Below are 23,170 nucleotides of genomic sequence, written 5' to 3' on the forward strand. Positions count from 1 at the left end.
CTATTATTTATTGCTAAGGGTCTACAATATTTTTTATTTTATGTCCATTTATATAAAGACAGATAAAAAGGTGCTTTGCCGTTCCAGCCGACAAAGTGAAATACGTTCCACAAAGAGGCAAATAAAAATTGCTGTCCAATTAGTATTGGGAAGGTGCCGTGCTACTGTCCACCTAACAAAATGTAAAATAAGAATGGAGTCAGCCAAGATATTTCACCTGCAAGACAGGCCAATAACTGGATGAACAGCCTGTCCTGCAGATTGTTCCATCTATAAATTTGGATCTACAGAAATAGTGGAAGGTGGATTCTCTGTAGTCTCAAGTGTGCAGTCTAGCGTTGCCTCATTGTCTATTCTGCATTCTATATTCTGATGAAATAGAAGACCTTGCCATAGACACATCATTGTTTTTTTTAGTTAATCCTAAAGCCTTACATACATTGAAGGGGTTATCCAGAACTTACATATTGATGACCTATTATTAGGTTAGGTCATCAATATCTGATTGATAGGGATGTGACACCCAGGACCCCTATAGATCACTATAGATCAATTCCTCAAGTTGAGCACTGCTTCCACTTCACCGTCAAGGGACATGTTCATTCACCACAGTCCCATTCAAGTGAATAGGAATCCCAGTTCCATTCAAGTGCTGAGTATTCAGTGTAGAGCCCAACCACTGGGTATCTTCAAACAGTTGATACAAGGGGTTCCCGACCCCCACATATCAAACAGTGATAACCTATTGTAAAGTCAGGCCAATGTCCTATTCACTGAAAGGGGATGTCACATTAGAAAGATTTACCTTATCTGCCAGAAATCTACTTAAAGGGGTATTCCCACGTCGCATACTCACCAGTCTTCACTGCTGTAAAATCTTCTTTCTTCCTGGTTTCTTGCGTCATTTCATGCGTTTCATGCAACCGGACATTTAGCCCCACCCCCAAATTAGTGTGTAGCTCCGCCTACCACGTAGCGTGATCCTATGGGGTGGCTAAAGGGCCTGTGATATCATCAAAGGTCCTCAAATTACACTACATGCACAATATTGGACTATGAAGTACAGGCAGGAGCAACTCCCATTTTGTGTTACATACAGAGACTGCCTGTCTCTGCCATAATGAACACAATTGAATTAGCTAGCCTGATAACTGGGAGAACAGAAGATGAGTTCAGAAATGCAAGCAGCTCCTCTCCTCTATCTGAGAGCAGGACCTAGGTCATGTGGTGTAGACACATCATTATGTTTTATAGCCATGGATTAAATGGTCTTCAGTATTCTTTCTTTAGTTTGCTGCTAATCCCAAACCATGTGAAAGTTATATTTGTGTAGTTTTATTATTATTATATTGCAGTATACATTTTGCATAAAGTATCAATACTAAGTATTTTATTCCCTTCTTTGTGCAGGTGAAGGCATCGTTGAACCAATTCCATTGAATATCAAGACAGGTAAGTTTCATCTTCCTATTTTCTAGTTGGATTTACAACATAAAACAGTGTGTAATATACATGTACTTAATGTCTGAAGAGATTTGCTCAGCCAAGAATGAGATCCAAATGGAAAACATATGGAAATGTAAACAATTTGCATTCAGTCATGAGATCTAGTTTGTAAAAATGTGCTGGTACCGGTCCATATTGCAGCGTTATTTACATCTGCATCAGAGTCTCCGTTTCGTAGCTTACATCAAAAATTGCTGGACAAAAAAAATGCTGTAAGTCCTAATTTTTCAGTTTAAAGGGATTCTACCACTAAATATGTATTTTTTGTGCTTTAGACGTCAGAATAGCCTTTAGAAAGGCTATTCGTCTCTTACCTTTAAACGTGGTCTCCACGCTGGTCTCCACGCTGCCATTCCTTAGAAATCCCGGTTTTTACTGGTATGCAAATGAATTCTCTCGCAGCAATGGGGGCGGACCCCAGCGCTCAAACAGCCATGGGGGCGTCCCCACTGCTGCCCAAGAACTCTCTCCAGTGACGCCTCCATCTTCAGCTGCATCCTCCCTCCCGGCCGGCATGCGCAGTCGGCTCTACTAGTGCCTCGCTGGCAGAGCCAACTGCGCAGGTGTCGGAGCTGACGCAGAAGGAAGACGACGAGAGAAGGGGAGGATGCAGCTGAAGAAGGAGGCGTCACTGGAGAGAGTTCTTGGGCAGCAGTGGGGACGCCCCCATGGCTGTTTGAGTGCTGGGGCCCGCCCCCATTGCTGCGAGTGAACTAATTAGCATACCAGTAAAAACCGGGATTTCTAAGGAATGGTGCCGCAGAGACCACGTCTAAAGGTAAGAGACGAATAGCCTTCCTAAAGGCTATTCCGACGTCTAAAGCAGAAAAAAATAGCTATTTAGTGGTAGAATCCCTTTAAAAGAACAAACACCCAATGGATCCCATCATAGTCAAGGGGTCAGTCAACAGCCTGGTGGCACAGAAGTGAACATTGCATAAGCTATGCCAAACATGACAGTCTTCTACAGGATATCTTGCAGTCACTGCAAGTTTAATCCCTGCATTTCAAAGGTTGAAAACAGCCATTGAATCCACAATCAAAAAAAAATTTCCGTAGTGGAAACCAGGTCTTGAGGTATCAACACCACTACTGTTTAGGGACACACCACTCCTCCCTGTAACTAAACATCCAGCCACAGAGAGCAGGTTGTGAGTGGTTTCCTACTAAATTTCTTCAGAGGTCATGTCCCCTTCATCATGCACGCTAAAAAAGTGAATAAACGGAAGAATTCCAAAGAGGAATGCTTAAGTCGAGTAGTTTGATTTATACCACTGACAATGCGGCCTTCACACTACCGCCGCTGTCCGCCCCATGATTTCTGTCCTAATGCCTGGAGAAAACTGGACAGGGGACGGCTTGCCGGCGGTCAGTTTTAAAACCTATTTATTTGAATGGGTTTTTAAAGCAAACTTCTGGTGTCAGTCTGCAGACTCTCCGCCTGGAAACCGTTTTTTTTTTTTTGGATGGACACAAAGTCCTGCATGTCTAACTTTGTGTCCATGTAAAAAAAAAATGGTTTCCAGGTGGAGAGGCTGCATATGGACACGGGGGGGGGGTTTGCTTTAAAAATCCATTCAAATAAGTCTGTTTTAAAACTGACCACCGGCAAGCCGTCCCCTGTTCAGTTTCTCCAGGGATTAGGATGGAAACCTAGTGGACGGACAGGGGCGCAAGTGTCAACGCCCCCTAAGCTGCAATTGTCTGTCCTGGAATTGTGTCCGCAGAGCAAAATACTTTGCATTGCAGTTTTTTTTTTCTCCAGTGTTTGTATGGGATTGGTTGAAGGCTGTAATTCTCAGCAGGTTAGCACCTAACCCACAACATGTGGCGCCCTGGTCTTCGGGTTCTGCCAAAACTTTCAGTAATTTTGGGCTACTTATGGCCATGAGATTTTACTGTTACCACAAAGACTGTAAACATAAAGAGCCCATATATAATCGTGCTCTAATATTCATAAGTGAGAGCACTGTTTGTGGCTACACAGTGACCGGAACACTCTGCGGCAGCACCCTAAGGCCAAGGCCCCACAGCAGCGAAAAATAGCACTGCTAGAAAAACCGCGGCAGCAACACATTGTGGTTTTTCCTGCAGCGCTTTTCACCTTAAGGGTGCATTCACACTGAGTAAACGCGGCATGCAATGCGCTGCGTTTACGGGACGTTTGCGCCGCGTTTTTGACAGTGCACGACCGCAAACATGCACCGTCAAATGCTCCCTCCTCCTGCCCAATACTCATGGGATCCACCAGGAAACTATAGAAGCCGCATTCCTTCTGTATCACCAATTGCAAAAATAAAATGTGTACAGAAGTGGAGCGGGCTCTCACCAGTCAGGAAGAATCTGGGAAAATATAGATTCATCTGATTTTAAGGTACAATGAAGTCAACCAGAAGCTGCAGGACAGCCGAGTACCATCCACACCCTCCAGCCCCCACCCCACCCCAACATACAGGTCTTATGACCCCTATGCCTTCAAAGTGACAGTGGAAAGAGCAGTTTTTGGAATAAGCTTTGTACTACTACCGTAGATCTACTCTCCTCTGAAAGTGACCAGACCGCAGGATCTGAACTTCCTGAGAGCTAAAAGATTTAAAGTAACGATACAAAATATATACTAACATGCGCAGACCACCACCATTATCCTCCAACACAAGGTTTTGATCCATAATAAGGGATTTATGAACCCTGAAGCCGTCAAAGAGACAATAGAAAGAGCAGTTTTGGAGACAAGTCTTGTATAAACTTACAATCTTATTGTGGCCTTGTCCCAGGTCTCCTGGCCATTCAGTGACTGGAGCAGAGATTGGTCATGTGGGAGGTTGTTCAAAGACCTTCATCATGTAGTAGAATCAGCTCTTCATACCTATAAGAGGCGGCAGCCAAAATGAGACTCCTCTCCAAGTTCCCTGTCAACATAGCCAGTAATTGGCTGAGCAGTCACAAGAAGGGCCACTGCTATGACCAGTTATTGGCCCAGTGGTCACATTTTGGTGTCAGAAGATACCAGGAAAACTAGAGAAGCCTTAAAACTGGAGCTGCAACAGATCGGAGGTGAGGATTAGGTCTTTTTTTTTTTTTTTTTTTTTACCGTTCTGTGCCTTTAATTTAGTTTACTGGCCTTACAATCCCTTTAAGCTATGTTATGGGATCTTTCTAGTAGTAACAGGTATTGGTACTAGTGATTTACAGCCTTTAAACGGGTTGACCGTGATTGCAAAAAGATTTATTTCTGCCCCAAATACCACATCTATCTTCAGGTTGACATTAATAGAGCTAAGCTGTAATACCATACACAACCCATAGCCGCTTTCTTCCAAACATGCCTACGTTTTTTGTTTTTTTCACATTGGATTTACACATACCGTTTTTGTGAACAATTTTTGCAGCCAAGGCCAAAAGTGATTAGAGAAATAAAAAAAATCTTATACTATCTCTTCCAAGTCCACACCAGTGTTTTTCGCTTAGCAAAAGCAGCTTCCTAAAAAAACCTGTATGTGCGATTGCAGCTAATAGGAGACCTACCATGAGAGGACAAATACTTTAAAAAAAAAAAAACCCACAAAACAAAAAACCCCAAAGATCTTCTGACCAAAATGACAATATATAGTGCCAAAGCCTGAGGCTGCACTACTGAGATAACATGGCCCAATGGATTTCTTACAAATGTAGGTGTGGAGACATTATGTAGTTCCAAATATTAATGTTCCCTCCTATGCACAAGTGTCATTGCGGTCTCTGGATCCACACATTGTCTCCATATTAGTACATCAGAATCCAATTCAAATGAAACACTATCTAGAATATTTTCGGGAATTAAAAAAAGTACCATGCATAAAAACGAACGCTAAATACTGCAAAACATACAATCCAGCATCAGCACCCCTAACACCCATCATTTATATTTCAATATTTTATTCCCCATGAAGCATGGGCAAGCAATGAAACAAGTGCAGTTCTGCAACATCTGCACTGAGGCCTAGCAGATTAAGGGCAGGTTCACATCTGCACTCGCCGTCCAGTGTGTGTAATCCGGCCGGTTTCCGTCTTCTGCCTCACGAAGCTGAACAGGAGATGGAAACCCGGCGGTCAGCTTTCAAACCCATTCACTTGACTGGGTTTACAAAGGTGACTGCCCGTGTGCGTCTTCTGCCTGTCCGCAGGGAAACTTTTTTTTAACCGGACACAAAGTCCTGCATGTCCGACTTTGTGTCTGGTTAAAAAAAAAGGGGTGGTCAATTGCCAAGCCCATTCGCGGGGCAGAAGACGGAAACCTGACTATGATACTGGGAGTTCTGTGTGCACGGCCATGGTCAGTCCTGGAAATACGGCCTACACACGGACTGATGTTAATAGATAGTTTGTGACCACCCAAATTGGTCTTCCAAAAGCTTGGCGGACATCTGTCCTAATTGTCCCATGAACCTGCAGTTGTATGTAAGCCTCCTTAATTGTATGGCCACTCCCCCACCGAAACTGGAATCTAAGACCCTTTCAATGCTGAACACAATTTCATGGTTGATCAAGTGCTGAATCTCCTAGTAAGGCCGGGTTTTCCCAAGTACCAATTATGCCATTTTCTTGTGGCCTTTGTTTTAACGACATGTTGTGGTAAATTGTGGTATGACCTGTTCCCTATATTCTGTGGGTCAGGACGATCATGGTAATACCTATTTTATATGTTTTCTTTAGAAATGCTTTTAAGAAAAATGAAATGCTTTGAAATAAATTTGTTGACCTTGCCATATTGTGATACCCATAACTTTCTTTACATGTCCGTATACGAAGCTTTATATGGCTTCATGCCACAGCCATTTTTGCACAGAAAGACTCTGCAGATATTTCAGCTTTTCATCTGATTTGATGCCAAGTAGGCTGCTCTCACACACGGTGGAATTTGGTACTAATTTTGAGACAGATTCCACCTCAAAATCAGCTCCAAATTCTACCCTGACTGTCATTGTTTTTAATAGGAGACAGAGAGTGAAGATTGCCAAAAAATTCCATTTGCCATTCTGCTGAGGTGGCTCTTTCGTCTGAACACCATGTAGTAGCCCCCGTAGGCCTCATCCACACGATGGTATCCATGATGAGCATGTTAGGGTTGTGCTATTCACGGACAGCACCCCATGCTGCTCATTTGTGAATGGTATAATGTCCATGGTTGATCATGTATGTGAAAAGCAGATGAACCTTTTTTTTTAAATTGTTTCATTTTCTAGATTTTCTATGTCTCTGGGTCTGTGAAAAATGGATGACACATTTTTCTTCACAGATCGTAGACTTTGGTCATTGGTGTGGTGCTTGCATGATGCATCATTGAAAAAAAGGACATTTTTTTTTCTTCTTTTTGCTGATGTATGAATAAACACATTGACATGAATGGTTGGGTACATAAAGTGTCACATGTACATAATATGTCAATGTGTGAATAAGGCCTTCGTCCAGTGGCGTAACTAGGAATAGCGGGGCCCCGTGGCGAACTTTTCACATGGCCCCCCCCCCCAACTGACATCGACGCCGAAGACCTCGACCGACCCCCTCCTCCGCACTCTATTATGTCCCTTAGTAAGCCCTGCACACAGTATTATGTCCATTAGTAGCCCCTGCACACAGTATTATAGCCCATAGTGGCCCCTGCACACAGTATTATAGCCCATAGTGGCCCCTGCACACAGTATTATCCCCCATAGTGTCCCCTGCACACAGTATTATAGCCCATAGTGGACACCCATAAACAATTATTATACTTTGGGGTCTTTTCAGACTCCAGAGTATAATAATCGGAGACCCGGGGGAATAAAAACATAAAAAATTACTGTTTCTTACCTGTCCCCCGGCTCCTACGCTGTCTTCTCCGCTGCCGTCCTTCTTCTATGACGTCGGACGTCACATGACCCGGGAAGCAGGCCGGGTTCATGTGACGTCAGAGACGTCAGACAAGTAGGACGGAGGCCTGGCAGGATCGTGGAGAGGTGAGTAACAGTGTTTTTTACGTTCCCTTACCTCTCCCGGTCTGCCGATCATTATACTTGGGGGTCTGCAAAGACCCCCGAGTATAATGATAGTATTTGTGAGGACCGCGGTGTCACTTACTGATCCCGGCCCAGCCAGGATCGGCAAGTAAATAGGGCCCGTGACGGCCAATTAAAAAACCCTCCGCTGCCTCTGCAGTAGTTACGCCCCTGCCTTCGTCCCTTAGGGTAATGAACATTCCTGGGTTCCTGCTTCTTATTCAGGACAAGGCGACGCTTCGTTTTGATATTTTTTTGTTCTTCTAACCAGACAAGATGAGGGTGAAATCACATTACCTAACTTTTTTTTCCTCTGAAACTTTGCTTTCAGTAGTTCATTTTCTGTGAAATTTGCCAAAGCTGAGAGTTTGAGCATGTTAGAGCTGTCACTCTAGATAAACAACATCAAATCGCTGAAATTCTTTTATTGTGGACAATTTAGCCACATTCTGCACTTTATGTGAAGCAATATTCATTTAATACAGGGCATGTTTTGATGAAAGGGTGTTTCACTTCAATTTCATAGACTTGGAAAAGTACATTTTCTATCTCTAGTGGATATGCCTAATGGTAATGGCGAAGCTGCACAAATCAATATGCAAAGCCGCTTTTACAGATGAGATAAAGATTACGGATTTGCAGCTCGGGTATAGACTGGAAGCTATATTATGTGGTCACTGGGAATATGGCTAAAATAGTGGTATGGCTATAGGTTAATGGACCAAGCGAGGGCGTCCTTTTTATATTTTCAATGCACATCTGACGATTTACAAGTACACTGTCTTTAGGGCTTATTCGGGTGTATGTGCTGTTTGTATGCCTCTACAACAGTGCAGGACCCATTGGGGGGAATTTATTACGACTGGTGCTTAATCCATTCCCCTGAATTATAGGCTCTGACATTTTAATACGTCTAGAGCTTCTTGGGAGATCAAGGCTTTTCCTCCATGGCCCTCCTTCTTCTCCTTGTCTCTCCTCTCCCCTTTCAGAACACATGCATGGTAGCTGAGTGTATTGGGTTTGGACGGGGATAGTTATTGGCCAAATGAGCCAAAGTGCATTTTATTCTAATCTGGAACAACTAGGCATTTGCAAGCATTTCTCCGTTGAAATTTGGGGACCAAGACTTGTTTTTTTTTGTATTTAAAGGAACCCTCCAGGCAAAATTTATAAGTGATGCTTAGTGGGAGACTGAGCCATGATAACCTTGCATGCAATACACCACTTTTCCAGGCCGTACACTTGACATAACAGTATACAGAGTGATTTTTAACCCCTAAGCAACCCCTTAATGTGGGCAAGCTGAAATAAAATATTCTGTGCATGCACAGGCTGCTTAGAGTGTGTTCACATGTCGTGTCTAAAAGAGGCCTTTGCTGCAATTTTTACCAACAACACAGGAAAGAAAAAAACATGATTTGATGTGACATGTGAGCAAACCCTAAAGAAACAACTTCATGTCAAGGATTGCTGCAATCTATATGTGTATGTGAAATCATGCGGAAAATAAACTTTGTTTTGCATTACACAGATTTATCCAGAGACTATATATATATATATATATATATATATATATGTTATCACCGATCTCTATATCTGCACAATCCAGATACATTCCTATATGACATACTCTAGTCAAACTATAAGAACATCAGAACGTTCTTATCATTATCGAGGAGTCCATAACTCCAGAATCTGTGAGCAGGGATTTCTGCATGATACATGTCCAGAGTACACATGAGAACATTGCACACATGTGGATTGTGTATATAATAGTTCATGTGTTCATTACTATCTCACTTTCGCTGTATGCAAAGGGCGTAGCGGCATTGGCCATGAAGAGATGAAGAAGCGGAAAGCAGAAGAAGATCTTAAGAACTTCAGACAAAAGATTCAGATGCGACAACAAGCAGAAGAACGCACGGCAGATGACTTCAGGTAACCGCTTCTTAAGTTGTCTATGTGCAAAAGTGTGGAAATTTGTACTGTATGGGAGTAAGTACGAAGGCCCAGATTTTTTTATACCTTGTATGCCAGTTTTCTGCCGTTCAAGGTGTAAAAATGTACAATTTTTTGTGCAATATGTGATTTTTGTTGCCTTCACCACTTTGTAATTTTTTCGCTGTTTTGCTTCCCATAAAAATTGGAATAAAATGGAATGAAAACATTAGACAAAGTTGTTTTTCTCCAAATATACAAAAACGGCATAAAGATAATGTGCTCTGTGTGCACGGTGGTGTTCAGGCGTGTGCTGTGGCTTCTTCATTGCTTATCAAGCACATTGTATAACAGATGTGCTTGTTTTTGCTGCTCAGTCCCATTCACTGTAGTGGGACTGAGCTGCATAAAGGCCATGTGACCAGTGTATATGATGGCACTGGCCACTGAAGCTAAAGCACTTTCTCAAGGACAGGTTATCAATATTATAGTTCTGGAAAACCAGTCACCAGGTCTAGAAAGCACAATGACATACGTTATACCTTGAGTATTTTGGATTTGTGTTCCTCTCAATCTGTTCAGCCGTTCACCCTTTTAGTGTTGACGCACAATGGGGTATTCTAGCCAATTGAGCATGACCTACGGTACACAGAGAAACAACAATGTGATTGTCCACTTGGTTAGTATACCCCATTTTGCATGGATATTAAAAGGGCTTATATCTTTGGAATGGCTGAATGGATTTGGATAAACACAACACCAGAATTCTCCGGGTGACAGCGCCTAGCTGATGATGTATATCATTGGGCTTTTCTGTCCTGGTGACAGGTCCTTATTAAGTTGTGCCTGAAATATTGTGAGGTGCAAGTACATTGTATAATCGGAGATCCCTTCCCAGCTCCTTTAAGACGTGCTATGATCTCGGCTTGGGGAAAGTATTTCCTCTGCACTTGACATTATAAGATTACAAGATCCCGTGTCTGTGGACAATTAATAAAGCATAAAGTAGAGGGTTGATTATTGATTTATTATATTATGGTTTATATTATATTATTTATTATATTATATTATTTATTATATCATTTATTACTGTGTAATAAATATGACCTGCGGGGGGTGCTCTGACACTTTCTTGAGGTGTATACAAGGCTCGATATCGGTAATTGCTAACTTATTGGGGAAGTTATGTAAATTAAATACCTGCTTAATGAAGATTTTGAACAAACGTTGCCATTATGCAAAATTTATGAAGAAAATAATTTTGCTTTCATGCTCATTATTGAGTATTTACTGTGTACGGAGTAATGCACGGTGCGGGTGCTATTAAAAATGAATTATAATTCTCTGTTTATGTGGTGTATAGTGCTGGGGCAAGATGAAAACCGCTGGATTTATACACCCTGTGAAAGGCACAAAATTGGCTATAAAACCGGTTTGACGTTTGACAGTAAATGCATTGTTTATTTACCGAAATGTCCCTGTGGTAAATTGCATGTGTGTGAGGCGCCCAGACAATTCAAGGTGAGCCGTTTAGAACGCCGAGGTAATAAAGACTCCAAACTCTGATCTTCGCATCTCCCATAGCAACAATCTTCTCAGCCCCATCCCGGTATCAGTCAATGTGTCGTCCTGACATCCAAGACAAGGGATAAAAAACTAGGCCCATTACACTTGTAGAAAATGCTGAGGTAACCGCAAAATAATTCTAAAGTGTTTTACTACATTACTGTGGCCTTTTAACCCGCCACCACAGAAAATCAACAGCCAAGCTCTTTTGTTACGGCTTATCTGTGTCTTTGAGGGATTAAGTTACCCGGCTGATCATAAAAGTCTATCAATCATGTGTCCCGTAAATGTATCTGCACAAGCTTATGGAGAAGATAGAGGGATAATATATTACGCTAAGCATTATTTGGAAGAGATACTCCATAAGACTAGAGTATATTTCCCTTAAAAAAAAAAGTCAGAAGTTTATAAAGACGGTTTACCGCACACAGACGTATAATAACTAGGCTTTATACACTCATAGACTAGAAGGACTACGCAACAAGAAGGAGATGTTGGAATGGAATGAATGTAATGATTATAATATTAGAGAGAAAGGATATGCTTATTAGGAATAGTGTACCATTGAACTTAGGCCTGTGGGCCATCTGTAGCCTGCACACAAGATGATAGGGTTGGGCATGGAGGCTTAGGCCTGGTTCACATCTGCGTCGGTCTTCCGTTCAGGGGAGTCCGCATGGGGAACTACTAAAGACACTGGCATGGAGTGTACAGTGAAAGCACATGAACCCCATAGACTTTAATGGGGTCCGTGTGCTTTCCGCACAGAACATGCGGACAGAAAAGTAGTTCACAATCTACTTTTCTGTCCACATGACTCGTGTGGAGACCATTAGAAAAGCACACGGACCCCATTATAGTCTATGGGGTCCATGTGCTTTCACTGCACTCCACTTGCCAGTGTGTTCGGTACTCCGTTTGGGAGGAGGGGCCCATGCAGGTTCACCGAACAGGTTACCGACGCAGATGTGAACCAAGCCTTACAGGTTCCATATGGTATCCTGCAGCACATTTGTCCACCGATGTTGCCGCTGTGGGAAGCAACCTACACATTAGTAGGTTGCTTCCCAGCTGATCCAATAAATGTTCATTCACTAGGCCTCCATGCACAGAGAAGACCATCGTCATATCCCAAACAATGCCTGGATTAGACACTAAAAATGATATAGTTCCAGTCCATAGCAGTTTAGGTTTCTTATTCACCAGGCAGACTGTAATGCCAAATTTCCTAAAAATGTGTGTAGTGTGGGTGCCCCCTTTGTCTGGATGGTGGAGTGAGTAACTGCAGCTGGAATTGCTTGTGGATAGAACAAATGATCCTCTCTACTGATGGTTTGCCGGAGTCCTCAGTAGCCCTTTCATCATGTTGGCATGCCCTCATGTAACCACTATTCTCATCCTCTTACAGCTAGGTCTAAATGGCTTCAATGGCAGGCAGATCATCGAATTGGTCAACCTGCTTCTCTCAGTCCAGTGAAGTGTCCCCACAAAAAGCCTGTTAACTTGGCAAAATGTTTATGTCATGTGCATTCTAGAGGCCTGTCTCGTAGTCACTGATCTTTCCCCAAGAGCTACACAACCCAAACATAGCCTCTGAGAATCATTTTATAGGGCAGCAGGGGAAACCCTTTCATGCCCTCTTGTGGCAAAACCTAGTATCTAATAAATCTAACTCAATGGCGACAACAGTTCTGTTATTTTTTGTCAATGAGTGTATATTCCAAATTTATCTTGGGAGTAGTTTTCATGTTCATTTAAAGCGACACTCCAGCATTTAGTTTTTTTTGTTTCTTTTTAATTCTCTACACTAGCGCTAGTTATTGATGTAGATCTCCTATTGCTGATGCTAATATCTGTTTCTGCAAAATACTGCAGAGCTTATACTAGAATATACCTTCCAGTATGGTGAGGATGATGTCACCCCAGGTTATTGTAAAGCTACACTAACTGCTGATAACAGTGGGGAAGGTGATGGGGCATAGTAAGAGAGGGGGTACTATGGGTAGCAGGAGCTATAAGGAGCAGAGGGGAAAGACAAGGGAAGAGTAAGGAGGTATGTTCACAGAAGATAGGACAGGAGGAAAGGGGAGCAGGACTCGGACTGTGAGGTCACATGGTAGTTCTCAGTAGTATCTGTAGGCAGCAGAGAGAGACCTTCTGTTTTCACAGCAACTCGTGCTAGAAAAAAAACAGGTCACGCTGATCATGTGACTTATAGAAGAAGCCAAATACAGTATACTGAGTAAGCCGACAAGATTACTCCTAATGTGAGGGTCCAGCATGACCAGATCTCCAGATTGACCAATCTGATTTTTGGCAGACTAAAGTCTGTTGTCAATGATCTATGTTATTTTGCCTAATGAAAATCCAATACGATAAGTATGGCCAACTTTCTTTTTCACACATTCCTTCTGTACTTTGCCCTCATTTTTAATAAATACATATTTGGTGTAAATGAATGGTATAATTTCTCATATATTGTTCATCTGAGCTTGTATTCACCTAATTTTAAGACCTTCTAAGGACTGAACGTTTTTGTTACGTCCTCGTACATAAACCCATAGAATTGAGGAGCGTGTACTTTGTTTCCATCATGTCTGAGCCCTAGGTTTGGCATATATGCCAATAAAAGCTTCCATCATAGACGCCAAACCTATCCATAGGTCTCAATTCACTCTCCATCTGGCTGGTATACATTTTGTGTGCAGAAAAGAGTAGCCGAGTGTGTTTTTGTCTATGCAGAAGCATTGTGTAATAAAATGTACCATGTTTGTTTTGGGGGTTTTTTTGTACCATGGACGTCTATGGGTGACCTATGCCACCGTGTACCTATACAGTGGCATACATTAGACCCTTGTATACTGAAGTATACATCTAAGGAAGGTGCAGACGTTGTGTTAAAGGAAGCTAGGATTGCATACTCAAGCACGGTGCAAGATTCTATACATGCAAGAGTGGTATACTGGTATTTACATATATACATACAATTCTGTATACAGTCTGTGTAGTATACCATAGAATAGTGTGTACAATTCCCCATATTGTATAGAGAATGATCTTTGTATATATCCACATAGCAATTGATTCTGTCATAGACAGTAAGATTAAAGTGCATGCACTATATATGTGTTGCCTGACTTCTCCTCCCATATCCAGGTCATTATTTGGCATCATATATTTATAAAGAAGGAATTCAGTGTTTTTCCACCTTTAAATTCAAGGTTGAGAATGAGAAGTAAGAAAGAGGAGCAGAAACTTGAAGGTGACCTTCGGAGAAGCCAGAGAGCATGCCTGCAGCTAGATGAGCAGAAGGTAAGCTAATGACTGCAGCAATGGCAATGGCTTTTCTGAAAATCCACATGATAGAAATGTATATGCAAGTCTTCTGAGACGCGCCACTTCACTGCAGCTTTTTTTCAATGGTGCCAACTTTCTGTGACCTTCCTGCCTAAAGGATACGGTATACTGTTACCTGTATATAAACAATTATCCATCTGCTTAAAAAATACTTTTTGAAGCTAAAAGGAGACTGTTAGCACAAAAACTGCCATTAATCTACTCGCAGCTCCTGGTAGGGCTTCTGAGATGGTTTCCAAATATGCCTGTGTTATATCTGACTACTGCTCCATTCCTGAGCACTTTGTTCTTTTATAATTATGCTAATGATTTAAAAAGGGCTTTAGGGACGTTGCAAATTTGGAAACTGTCTCAGAAGCTCTACAAGGTGCTGTGAGTAGTTTAAAGTCGATTCTCCTGCTGACAGATTCCCTTTAAAATGTTGCATTAGACTATTGAAGAGGACCTTTTCACCAATTCCAGTTCTTAGCATCTATAAATAGTCACTGCTCCACTTATTCCTGTGCAGTTGAAATTTTTTCTCTAGCCCCCACCATTCCCGAGCAACCAGTGTAGTTATGATCCGTGCCTGCTGTGCTGTTTAAGCTCTGTGATGTCAGAAGGGCGGTGTCAGGCAGGGGGTGTGATTTAGAGATCCAATCAGAGGCAGCCAGTGTCAGAGCTCAGAATCACACCCCCTTGCCTGATCCTGCCTGACACCGCCCTCCTGACAGTACAGAGTCTATATAGCATAACAGGCACCAAAACTAACAGCATTGATTACTTGGGAATGGTGGGGGCTAGAGAAAAAAAATTCAACTATGATAGAATCAGTGGAGCAGTGGCTATTAAATGCTGTAAAGAATTGAACTTGCTGGAGGGAGTCTGTCACCAGAATGCAGAATATCAACCCAGCCCCACAGATTGGTAGGTTAGGGTTACCTAAATCAAATGGTGCTTTCCCCTTTTGAATGGGTGCCTCAATATCACTATTTATCAATATGCAAATCAGCTTTATGGAGCAATGACGGCTATGCTGTTGCTCCAAAAAGTTATAGGTGTTATTCACTTTATATTCTATAAGGCCTATCCTCAGGATAGGTAATCGGTATTAGATCTTGGAGGGTCTGACAGCTGAGACCTCCGCAGATATGTTGCCGCCAAATAGCTTGACTCCTGGTATTGTTTACATTCCGGGAGCCATGCTGCTCACTCGCCCTATAATTGCTAGAAGCGGATTTTGGTACTGCCAGAATGAAGTCTGTTGGGCAGTACTGCAGTACCAAAACCGACCTATATAAATTGTATGGCAAGTGAGCAGCATGGTTTCTGGCATGTAAACAATACTGGGAGCTGCAATGCCTCAGGGCAGCCGATCTGCAGGGGTCTCGGCTGTTAGACCCTCGCAGATCTAAAATTGATGACCTATCCTATTAACATCTGGATAACCCTTTTAAGTTGGAGACTTTTAGTTTATTCATAACTAAAATATTTCTTTGTGTAAGTGTATTTAATGAAAGCTTTACAAACCACTTTGCAGGTAAAATCTAGTTTGACTCCTATATGTACTACTGCTCATGTCTTCATAGATCGCCATACTCTTTTTTTCATACAGGGAATAGGCTCTCCAAGAGAGGCTTGGTATTGGCCTCCCATCAATACACAAGAAGATGATTCAGAAACAGAAGAGGATGAAGATGAAGTAAAAGAACAAGAGCTAAGTGTACGTAGTTGGAATACACATTGGTGGTAAAGTTAGCTAGTGGTATAGCGGTATAGTATATACCTCTTTATGTATTATCATGTTCAGACATTGTATGAGTTGCCCACATAGACATAGTAACATCATTATTTATATGCCACAGATGAATGATACAGGTTATCTGCAGAGAAATTATTTCTAGTTTAGCTGATAACTACTTTAACAGGTCACCAAGGGTAAGGTAGGCCATGGACTAGACCTATTACACTATAAATATGTAATAGTGTTTGGCCTGTATTCCTGTGGTGCCGCCACAAACATTCAGCTATGAGAAATCTGCATATGATCTGTACCTACCGCGGTCACATTGTCTTCAATAGTTTAAAACATTTCAGACATTTTATTGTTATTAATGATTTGAGTGTCTGGGATTTTTTTATTGCAACAGTTGTTTACGGGCTAAAATAACCAATGTGACCATACATGCCTTTTAAATGCCACGCCAATGTCACTGATGGTTTATGGACATATCATGCTGCTGAAAAATGAGTCAGAAAATACAGTCATTTAACTTTGAGGTGTTCTGCCTATCTGAGGGCTTCTGTAGTCATTTCTGCTGCACCCAATCTGTATATTAATCTTCTCCGTAATATTAGTTTATTATTTGTAAAGAATTGTTTCAATAAACTTAATAATAAATATAAGTAGACCACTCCTTGTGCAAAACTGTATGCGTACATGCTTAAGGTAGCCGTACACTTGAGTAGTTGTCAGCCGAACTGGGTCTTTTAGTTAATAGTCTCCTGCATGTGCTTGGCCATGCATGCATGTGTTCTCTATAGGGGATAAGGAGTAAGCAGCTGTACTATATCTCTAGATTCTCTGAAAATAAAAGGAATACACATATAAACTTAACACACCAGTCCTCTCCCGGTTCCCCCAACTGTTCAGGAAGAGTCAGTAAGCTCCCATATACATCAAGTAGTCGCCTGGGTTTGGCCAACATTCATCTAATGTGTATATTGAGATAAAGGCAGATCAGATATGGACGTGCTCTCTTCTAGTTGTGCACATTTCCTTTCGTTATGTAGAATGTATTATTAGTCTTGTGATCTCGATATTTTCTCCTAACCACCTCTATTTTGTTTTCTATAGACCCTAGAAAAGCTTCAGATTCTGACCAGCTATTTAAGAGGACAACATCTGTATTGCATCTGGTGTGGCACTGCTTATCAAGGTACTATAGTCGCTATCTAAAGAAAAAGTATCCAGAATATATCCTTATAATTCATAGAATTTTCTATCTATCTATCTATCTATCTATCTATCTATCTATCTATCTATCTATCTATCTATCTATCCATCTCCTATCTATCTATCTATCTATCTATCTATCTATCTATCTATCTATCCATCTCCTATCTATCTATCTATCTATCTATCCATCTCCTATCTATCTATCTATCTATCTATCTATCTATCTATCATATTTATTTATTTAATACATTTTCTTATTATTTTTAAGTCCTCCTAGGAGACTTTTATATGCCGTTGTTTGATGGCTTGTATAATACACGGCACATCTTACATACTGCAGTGCACTGTGCTGACAGTGTGAAACTAAGAAATACAAATTCTCCTTGTAATTCATACCCACATCTAAAATATGTGTTATATCAGGACTAGCAAATATCCTTCATAAGGATAGATTACGGAGAAATTCAGAATAGTAGAACTAGATCAGCTGTCAGTGTGTATGGCTCTATCCTGAAGATGTCATATTAGATGCAGGGACTCCTCACAGGGCTCTGTGTGTGTCTCTCCAGTCGGCCTGTCCCTCTATTTGTCTCTCTTTGTCAAACATTTATATTAAAAGTTGGCATGAACACTTAGCTGTTCATGTCAATAGATATGGAAAACATCCAACATAAATTTTACATATCCGTGACATAGCCTGTGTGGTATTTGTCAGTGATGTGTGCAGTTAGTGCCTTATGTCTCACTCACATGAATATGGTAACTGATATTTAACAAAAACTACCAGCTATTCTGTTATCCTGTACTTCTGGTGTATGCTAGGTGTACACTGAAGCAGACCTTGGTGGTCTCTAACAGGTTAATGTTCATTGTTCTGATCAGTATAATGCTAATTTGAAACAAGTCTTGAGATGTATACTAACCTCTGCCCTTGACATTGCGTGTTGTTGGCGTCGATGATCCACCCATATTCAGTAATTTGTTGCCGTTGATAGTTGGCTTGCTTTGGCAACTCTCAAGCTCAACTCTCCTACTGCTGAATTTGTTCCTCACGCCATGCCTGTGATTGTTCCGGCATCTCAGCAGCTCGCTGGGAAGCCATATAATGAGCGTGTTTGTTGGCGTCAATGATCCCCCTCAGCTGTGCTTGAGGAGAACTCTGTGACTTCTGGCCACCTTCATAGCTGTCGTTGTTTTAGAATTTTGTGACAAATTACATTTTCTTTTTCCCAGCATGTTTAAAGTGAGCAAACTGCCGATTTGGATTAAAGGTGTTTTCCCATCCTGGAGCAGATCAGATAATATGCAAATGCGCTATATATATATATATATATATATATATATATATATATATATATATATATATATATATATATATATATAGCAAATGGTTATAAAATACATTGATTATATATATATATATGTGTATATATATGTGTGTGTGTGTGTATATATATATATATATATATATATATATATATATAACCATTTGCTATATACCTTGCACACTGTGTATTCTCCTACCTACTGTTACCAAAACATACTTCCTGAAACAGTGCCACACTTCTCCACAGGTTGCAGTACCAGACACAACCAATTGACCCGTGTGGTGCTGTTTATAGAAAAAGCAAGAATGTCTTTTTAATTCTGTACGGCATCTACAAAGTAAAGTGGATGACTGAGAAGAGAATCATTGACATGTATATCTGTGTTCTTTGAAAAAACAAAAACAAACAAAAAAACCCCCTAAACCTAAAGCTTACCATGAGCAATTTATGTGGCTTTTTAATTTGCAAGTGGTCTGAAGTTCTAGTCTGGAGGAGACGGTGTGCATTGTGTAAATGGTGACATTTTGTAGGAACAGTATGAGAGGTTAGATCCCCGGCAGGAGCAGCTTTAAAGCTCCTTTTGGAAGAATTGAATGTGATGGATGCTAGCATATAAAGCAGGTTGTGATACTGGACATCAAAAATCCAGCGGTCCTGTAAATCTAGGTGTTTAGTACCTTACGAGTCCCCATGTTCACTGTATGATATTTTATAGGTAACTTTGTACATAAGGTTGCTACAGACATATATACATTTTCATAATGCCTCATTTCTTTGTATTTTATACAGATGAAGAAGACATTCAATCAAATTGTCCTGGGGACACATCAGAAGACCATGACTGAGACTCTGGTGATAATGGACCATACATTACAATAATGGACACAAAGGCCACTGAATCTCTGCTTTAAATCAATCCCTATTACCTTCAATGGACTTCAGCTTATATATCCCTGTGGTTAACCAATGATGAAAGTTTTGTTTCCCTTTTTATATATTCCTCAAAATCTATAGTTTGAAGAAAGCGTCAACCTATCTATCTAGTTATTTGTACAGAATTTTATTTAATAAAATGATTCCACCCCAGATGTAGATGTTTCTCTGCAGCTATATTTCTGTATTACTAAAAGGGGATCTTTCTCCACCACCATCAACTCTTTGTATCACTCACTAGGAACCCTTTCTACTGATTCTGGCACAGTTGGATTTTCTTCTCTCGTCCCTACCATCACCGAGCAATCAATTCTGGTGGTTTGAGTGCAGATATCCTCTTTACAGTCAGGTGGGCGGTCCCTGATTGTCTGCTCCATCCCAGGACCGCCCATCTGGCAGTAGGAACCTTAATTAGCATATTGGGTAATGAACTTAACAGCAGTGATTGTTCATGAACGATGGGGGCTAGAGAAAAATTCTAGCTGCATTGAAAGCAACATTGTTGCACCTATTAAAGAATGCAAAGAGTTGGTGGAGATGGTGAACGGTCCTGTATAATGAACATGTGAACAGGGTCTGATATATTCTGGATACCAGGAGGGTAGAATTCTCTGCAAGGCAAACAGTCTAGAGATATCCATTGTGGAAATATGGGAAATATCAGTAGATCCAATTATAAACAATGGACTAGTAATTGCTGTACATAGATTTTGAGAATAAAAAACTTTAAAGGTGTTTTCCGGGCAAAAAAAAAAGTTGTTCTCGCTCTTTTTTTTTTTTTTTTTTTTTTTTTTCTTTTTATGTCTTTTAGTACTACTAATAGGTTATCAAAGGCACCCAAATACCTTTTAGTGTGTTTTGAGTGATTTCTGGAAGTGTTTGGGAGCTCCTAGTTTCTCCTGCTTTATTTACATGCTTCTTCTTCCTGCTGTGTAACTTCCTCACTTACCCCTCTCACCTTACTCCCCCCTCCTTCCTTTCTACCCCTTTGCCATACACCCCTTCCCTGTCTCTCTAGCTATCCCGCCCTTCCCTACCTACTCAGCCTAACCCCCGACCCATATTATAGTCTTACCCTCCACGCTTCTTCTGATGACAGGGCTCCTCCTGTACTCCTCCTTCCTGGCAGTGATGATCCACCTCTACTGCACATTTGTGTATGTGCAGTAGAGGGGTAGTAGTAGTGACGATCTGGAAATGGGGAAACATCGTCACTGGATAATAAGAAAATGTAGAATAAGAATATGGGTAACTATTCATTTTTGATAAATGATGTTATTTAAAAAGTAGGAGAGGGGTTGGTGCTTATACTAGTTTAGGGATTCGTAGTTATCCTGGAAAACCCCTTTAAGGTGGCTGTACACATTACTCTAGGTATACACACACACCTCTATCCGTTTTTCTGATCCGTCCCAGGACTAGAGCAACAGACAGGCAGTTACGAATTGGGCCCTGCAGACCCCATGGTCTATAAAGTTGTCTGTTGGTTGTCCATTGTTTTAAAGCTGAAATAAGAAGAGGAAAACGTCTCCATTCAGGACTTCTTTAAAAAAAATTAGCTTCTTTAATTTCTGAGATGTGGTTTTATAATAAGAAGTACGCGTTATATTAAGGGAGTTAATGTAGATTAAACTTACTTTAAGGCTAAGGCCCTGTAGTGGGCTGCTGCAGCAAAAAGGCACTTTGGGAAAAACCACAACGACAACGCATCACGTTTTTCCCAGCAGCGCTTTTCACAGAAAGTCTGCAGAGTTTTCCTTTCTGCTTCCATTATACCTATAGGGAAACTACCGGTGTTTCTGTAGGCGTAATTGACATGCTGCAATTTCGAAAATCACGACAGTTTTGGAAATCCCAGCATGTCTGCTGCACGTATTTTTCTGCAATGTATAGATGGGATTCTCTATATTCCCATACACTTTGCAGGGACTGTAAAGTGCAGCAGTTTTTACCGCAGCGTTTATGCTGCAGCCAAACTGCAGGTTTTATGCCACGTGGGGACCCGGCCTAAAAGCTTTTTCCAGATTTTATATATGGATGAACTATTCTATTTCATAAATATTAGATCAGTGGGCGTTTGGCACCTTGGACTTCTGCCATTCAGATGTTTGAATTGGCCGCAACATTCACTCGACATGCGTCCTCTTCTCTGTGCTGTTGATCGCGTGTTTATCTATCACATGATGCCGCAGCAGCTTAGTTCTATTCAATTGAAATGGACTGAGCTGCAATACCAAGTACAGCCACTATGATATGTGCATTACTCACCCAAACACTGTGGCCATCCAAGGAGTCCGACTCCCACCAATCATATATTATGATCTATCCTAAGGACAAGTCATCAATATATAAGTCCTGGAAGGTGAGAGCAACAATGTCGCTGTTGCGTGTCTTTTCTATTCCGGAACCTTAGCTTTAGCACTTTCATTACGCTAACATAAGCCTTAAGTTACAAATTGCAACATTGTTGCTTGAAAAAGAGCCTACTTCTTGCATTTGACACTGCAATACTTTGTCTTAATGTATGCTTATTAGCAGGTCAGACATTAGCAGTTCATTATTGCTCCAACTTTAAAGGTTAATAATGGCTAGCAAATGCCATCCTCCTTAGTAAAGATTAAATAATAACTCTGTAATGATGGGGTGATTTAACAATATTTTATTAGTCATTATTACTCAAATATAAGTGTAGTGCAGGCACTTAATAGCCTGGATGTTCTTCCGATCTGCCAGTGTTTTACAAGCTTTGCCTGGACTTATTAAATCTTTTTCTACCTATACCAGGCCCTTACAAGACTATATACCAAAGTAAAATATTGAAGCTGCGATGGCTGTTTATTGTGGACTCCATCTAGTTCAGGAAACTCAATAATTGACATTTATATGTGTGGAATTGCAGTTAAAGCTGCAGTTTAGTCTGTAATATGGCTACAATATAGCATTCAAAATAGGAATGTTATACCAGGACCCCTGCAGCCTATCGCGCTGTACTGTGGAGCGGGGAGGAACGCCCCCTCCCTCTGCTCACACAGCTCGTCCATAGACGAGTATTATCAGGAGAGGGAGGGGGGAGTTCCTCCCCGCTCCACAGCACAGCGCGATTGGCGCCGCGAGGCAGAAGGACGTCTCTGGCTAATGGTCAGAAACGCCCTTCTGACCATAGAGCACTACGGTACCGGCACCGTAAGCTCTTTACAGCGGGCACAGATCGGGAAAGCCGACAGTGCGCTGAATTCAGCGCACTGTCAGCTTTCTGGCAGTATATAACACTGCATGTGCCCAAAAGTGGTGAAAGGTCCTCTTTAAGGGTTAAAGCATGTGTCTTGTATACTGTGTGAGGACTGTGTGTTTGTATACAGGTATGTGTGTGTATATAGAGTATGCTATAATAATGTGTAAGTGTATGTATATATGTGAGTATATATAGTATATATATAGTGTGTGTGAGAGTATATATGAATGTATATGTATGAGTGTGTAGTGTTGCAGTATAGGTATAATGGAAACAGAAAGTCCTCAGAGCAAACCTCTGTGGAGTTTCTGAAAAAAGCGCTGCAGGAAAAACTGATGTGTTGCCGCCGGGGTTTTTC

At 41.2% G+C, this 23,170-nt stretch overlaps 1 protein-coding gene across 1 annotated transcript in view; it reads left to right on the forward strand.

Annotated features, from left to right (window-relative positions):
- GPATCH11 (G-patch domain containing 11) overlaps positions 1-20,302 on the forward strand; it is a 29,260-nt gene extending 8,958 nt beyond the window's left edge. Inside the window, exons 3-8 of the mRNA XM_075266559.1 lie at positions 1,411-1,452; positions 9,338-9,458; positions 14,246-14,336; positions 15,976-16,083; positions 17,218-17,299; positions 19,437-20,302. Of these exons, the coding sequence (XP_075122660.1) occupies positions 1,411-1,452; positions 9,338-9,458; positions 14,246-14,336; positions 15,976-16,083; positions 17,218-17,299; positions 19,437-19,492 (500 nt within the window). The 3' untranslated portion in view covers positions 19,493-20,302. The remainder of the gene's footprint in view (positions 1-1,410; positions 1,453-9,337; positions 9,459-14,245; positions 14,337-15,975; positions 16,084-17,217; positions 17,300-19,436) is intronic.
- The last annotated feature ends 2,868 nt before the right edge of the window (positions 20,303-23,170 follow it).

This window comes from Leptodactylus fuscus, chromosome 3 (genome assembly GCF_031893055.1).
Source record: "Leptodactylus fuscus isolate aLepFus1 chromosome 3, aLepFus1.hap2, whole genome shotgun sequence".
Taxonomy (NCBI): Eukaryota; Metazoa; Chordata; class Amphibia; order Anura; family Leptodactylidae; genus Leptodactylus; species Leptodactylus fuscus.